This window comes from Triticum aestivum, chromosome 3A (assembly GCF_018294505.1).
Source record: "Triticum aestivum cultivar Chinese Spring chromosome 3A, IWGSC CS RefSeq v2.1, whole genome shotgun sequence".
Lineage (NCBI taxonomy): Eukaryota > Viridiplantae > Streptophyta > Magnoliopsida > Poales > Poaceae > Triticum > Triticum aestivum.
Window position 1 is genome coordinate 184,298,796 of NC_057800.1, and position 5,037 is coordinate 184,303,832.

Sequence of the window (5,037 nt, forward strand, 5' to 3'; positions counted from 1 at the left end):
ACGAAGAAGCTTGACATGAAGGAGGTCGTGTAGAGGAGGAAGCTTGGCATTGAGGAGGCCGCTCAATTGAAGAAGCTTGTGATCGAGGCCACCAATGCCGACACCAGAGCAAAAGAGGTGGCGCTCGCGATCATGAGCGTCGACAAGACCAACATGTCACCGGAGAGGAAGGCTTGATTCGCGAACCGGTAGAAGAAAATGTTCGCTCAAGACGGCCTGAACTAGGTGAGTGGCCTCGGCTGTGGACTATGGTCGTGCATTTTGAAGGCTGGCTAGTGTGCCGGCCATTGGCTTTGTTGCCAGCGCCAAAAACTTGTTCATTTTGAAGGCTGGCTAGTGTGCCGGCCGCTGGCTTTGTTGCCGGCATAAAAAACTTGTTCATTTTGAAGGCTGGCTAGTATGCGGGCCGTTGGCTTTGTTGCCGGCCCCAAATACTTGTTCATTTTGAGGGTTGGCTAGTGTGTCGGCCGCTGGCTTTGTTGTTGGCATAAAAACTTGTTTATTTTGAAGACTAACTAGTGTGCCGACCGCTGACTTTGTTGCTGGCGTCAAAAACTTGTTCATTTTAAAGGCTGACTAGTGTGCCGGTCATGGGCTTTGTTGCCGGCGTAAAAAACTTGTTCATTTTAAAGATTGACTAATGTGTCGGCAGCTGATTTTGTTGCCGGCGTGAAGTGATGACTATTCTGTAGGCCACTAATTTTATTGTTGGCCGGTATGAACCTCGGCCGCCCATTGCCATTTTCAAACGAACGAAATCCGGATAAAATGAACGGGGTCATGGGTTGGATTTGCTTTGCCCTTACAATGGATTCGACGGCTGCAATTTCCCCTCTGGCTGTCCGTGCACAGTTAGTTGTCGTTCAGAATTCACCTGGCTGTGCACGAGACATGTGGTCTCGTAGTTCCGCGTTTGCCAGCTCTACGCAGGTCCAGGTACAACACGTGATTCTAGAAAAAGCTGGAGGCGGCCGGCACAGTGTCCGTGCAGCTCCAAATCGTCCACACGGCTGAGCAAGAAGCCAGCGAGGACCCATTTTCGCGGAGGCTGACAGCGACAACGTCGTCTTTTTGCACATTTCAACGATTTCAGTTCGTACTCCATGGCAAAAAGGACGAAATGGAGAGCCAATTATAGATAGATAGGGCGACCGAGTGTGCTTCTTCGCACCGGCCGGCTCGCCGACGCTGCCAAACAATATACCTACACTTTTCGGGTGCGTGCGTGATCCCACCGCCCTTTAGTGATTGAACGTAGTACGTGTTCGAGGACCAGCTGCCGACAGCAGTGCATGCCATGCTCACTCAAGTTTGACCTGTAGATTGTACATTTCGCATGTAAATCGAGATACTGGTGTAGCTACGTGCTACTAGAAGGCAGCAAAGTAGTAATTCTATACTGGGGCCAAGAGATAATTTTTTGTAGCTAAAGAGTAATTAAGCACTAGACGGACGATGGCTATCCGTGTTAGTCTTAGCAAGCATGAAAAAGGGAAAACTGAAAACGAATTGACAGTACCAGAGAATGGGATAAACTGGGAAACAGTGGGAGAATTGATTGGGGATATGGATTTGGCACGGCATCAATCAAAAAGTAGTTGTGCTTGGGTCTGCCATTCACATGATCCAGCCAGGCCCATTGATTGGCCAATGCACCTTTTCTCCGGATCCCCCACCCAGCTGCTCACTCATCGAGACACCTGTGCTGTCCCTGCGCTCACATTGTCACATGTGTACAATCGTCAACAAATCCAAAGCATCCTCCGACTCGCCGATTCCAAAACATATTCAGCGTTCGCCTCTGTTTCTTCCTAAGCTCAGAGATCCTCATACGGTTGCTTCTGTTGCCTTCTTCTCGGTAAGTAGTAAGCTGGGGATTCCTCCTTTCTTGACTGATGCTGAACTGAGGATCTTACAGGGATTCATCTGTCTCTTGTTCAGGGTAAATTGGAAGATGTCTACCAAGTTGATAGCGCTCTACATTACAGTTTGCTCTGTTCTGTTCATCATATCCAAGATGCTCATCTCCTTCCTGTGCTACAAGAAGTGGGCTCGCAAGAAGAGGATCATCGAGACCAGCCTCACAGGTAACATGAGTTCTTCCCTCCCAAATGAGTTCATGGATACCTTCTTCCTTTTTCTCTTTTGGGAAGAAATAAATCGATGGATCACTCTTAAGGTGGCAAGCTGGTGATCTTCCGGTCGGCGGCGATGCAGTCGCTGAGCCCCAAGGCGTTCATGAGGATGATCATGGGGCTGTCGAGCAAGGACATCATCGGCTCCGGGGGGTACGGGACGGTGTACATGCTTCGGCTGGACGAGAAGTCGGCGTTCGCCATCAAGAAGCTGAGCAGGGGGAGCGCGGAGATGGACCGCGGGTTCGAGCGGGAGCTGGACACCATGGGCGACATCAAGCACAGGAACATCGTCCCTCTGTGCGGCTACTACGCGGCGCCTCACTTCAACCTGCTCATCTACGAGCTCATGCCCAACGGCAGCCTGGACACCATCCTCCACGGCAAGGAGGAGAAGAAGCAGGCCCTCCTGGACTGGCCGGTGAGGTACAAGATCGCGCTGGGCGTGGCGCGGGGGCTGTCCTACCTCCACCACGACTGCATACCGCACGTCATCCACCGCGACATCAAGTCCAGCAACATACTCCTCGACCACAACATGGAGGCCAGGGTGTCGGACTTCGGCCTCGCCACGCTCATGAAGCCCAACGAGAGCCACGTCACCACCGTCGTCGCCGGCACCTTCGGCTACCTCGCCCCAGGTCCGCAGGCTGCCCGTCGAAATCTCAATTTGTATATTAACCTTGAGATACATCATCATGCATGTGTGTTTGCTGATCGGTGGTGTGCTTGTTGCTTCAGAGTACTTCGAGACAGGGAGGGCGACGACCAAAGGCGATGTGTACAGCTACGGCGTCGTCTTGCTTGAGCTCCTCACGGGGAAGAGGCCGACAGACGAATCGTTCCTTGAAAACGGCACACGGCTGGTGACCTGGGTAAGCATCCACCTCTCATGCCTCCTGTACTCACACCACTGACTCGGTTAAATTCCGAATGATCGGTTGTGCAAGATACGATGCCCTGAGTAGAATAATTTGGCTTGAATCTCTAGAATGGTCGTTATATGCAATGACCAATGGATATGTTGCTGAAATAACAAATAACCAACCAACCTAGCTAGCTATCAATACTTAGCAATCTGTACTCTGTAGTTGTACCCACCAGAAAACTGATGGGCTGTGGCCGTCACCATGTCACCACGAGGTCCCCAATGTACTCCCATCTTCCGTGTCAAGATCAACGAGGACGGAGTACATTACTAGCGCAGTACAGTAGTATACGTAACAGTAGTATGGTCTGATAATGGACATGTACCCTTTCTGTAGATGTGAAGTAAAGATGACGAATTAATTGGGCATGCATCCCCGGCCGTGTCAAGTGCCGACATCAGTTCATCTGTTACTGTTTTCAGGTCAAGGAAACCATGGAGGAGAAGAGAGAGGAGCACGCCGTCGACGGCGCTCTGGCGTCTTTTCCGGCGGAGGAAGTCAAGTTCGTGTTCACGGTGGCGGAGAAGTGCCTGGAGTCTGATCCCCGCGATAGGCCAACCATGGTGCAAGTCGCCAAGATGCTTGAGCAGGCGAAGCTGGCATAGTACAGGCTAATTAACGCGCAGTATGTGTAACTAGGTGCTTAATTGGTTGCAGACAATTTTTCCACCCAAGGTGTTGCTTTTGCGAAATTCATGCTGGGTTCTGCACAAAATTTAGAAGATTTTTGTCGGCAAACGCTACCAATGGTGTTGTATAAGAAGCAAAATTTATTGTTTGCGTTTGTAATTGAATTTGTACAAACAATTTTATACTTATGATCCAATACTGCTGGGTAGACATAGGTTCAGTGCATCCAAGTAAGAATCATGATTGTAGAAAAGATATGGGATACAACTCAATTGTATTCCTCGGAGTTGATCGCAATGTATACACGAGATGTCTTGCGTGGCAAGCCAACTAATCCTACCATATCTCAAAAAATTAACTATACAAGGCTAGAGACTATAGAAAGATTAATTGTATATAAATACATATATGTCACGTTCAACACCCACTGCAGTTAAAGCGTCGGCGTCGGCGATGCAAAGACTGGAACGGAACTCCTGGAATGCAGCGGTTGGAAGACCTTTGGTCATAATATCGGTAAACTGTTGGGTGGTCGGTACATGAAGAACACGGAGCTGACCCAACTGTACCTTCTCGCGGACGAAGTGAACATCAAGTTCAATGTGCTTAGTGCGCTTATTCTGCACCGGATTAGCCGCGAGGTACGTGGCCGAAACATTATCACAGAAAACCACCGTAGCTTCGGGATTGCGACCCGAAGTTCACCAAGTAGTTGACACAGGCAACAAGTCTCAGCGACAACATTGACGACGGCACGTTACTCGGCCTCAGCACTCGAGCGGGAGACGGTTGGCTGCCGCTTAGAGGACCATGAGTCAAGAGAGTCGCCGAAGAAGACACAGTATCCCTACGTGGAACGTCAAGTGTCAGGACAGCCAGCCCAGTCTGCATCACTGTAGGCAAAGAGCTCAGTGGAAGCGGGGGCACGAAGATGAAGGCCGCAGTCGGTGTGCCGCGAAGATACCGGAGAATGTACTTGACCAGAGACCAATGAACATCACGAGGCGAATGCATGTGCAAGCAAACTTGTTGCATGGCAAACTGAATGCCTAGTCTGGTGAGCGTGAGGTACTGAAGAGCACTAACAATACTGCGTAGAGAGCGGCGTCAGTGGCAGGCTGTCCAGCAGTGGCAGAAAGCTTCGGCTTGGCCTCAGCAGGTGTCGCAGCAGACTTGCAGTCGGTCATGCTAGCATGGTCCAATAGATCCAGAGCATACTGTCCCTGATGAAGAAAAAATCCGGAGGCATCACGTCAAACATTAATGCCGAGGAAGAAGTGCAACACGCCCAAGTCCATCAGCCGAAACTCAGAACCAAGGTGGCCAATGATGTCGCAAAGCAG

General features: G+C 50.4%; 1 protein-coding gene across 1 annotated transcript; it reads left to right on the forward strand.

Moving 5' to 3' along the window:
• Positions 1 to 1,601: 1,601 nt before the first annotated feature.
• LOC123060896 (receptor-like serine/threonine-protein kinase At1g78530) lies at positions 1,602 to 3,885 on the forward strand. The gene is made up of 5 exons (XM_044483762.1): positions 1,602 to 1,858; positions 1,942 to 2,087; positions 2,180 to 2,776; positions 2,877 to 3,010; positions 3,487 to 3,885. The coding sequence occupies exons 2-5, from the start codon at positions 1,955 to 1,957 to the stop codon at positions 3,667 to 3,669; spliced, it is 1,047 nt and encodes a 348-aa protein (XP_044339697.1). The 5' UTR covers positions 1,602 to 1,858; positions 1,942 to 1,954; the 3' UTR covers positions 3,670 to 3,885.
• The last annotated feature ends 1,152 nt before the right edge of the window (positions 3,886 to 5,037 follow it).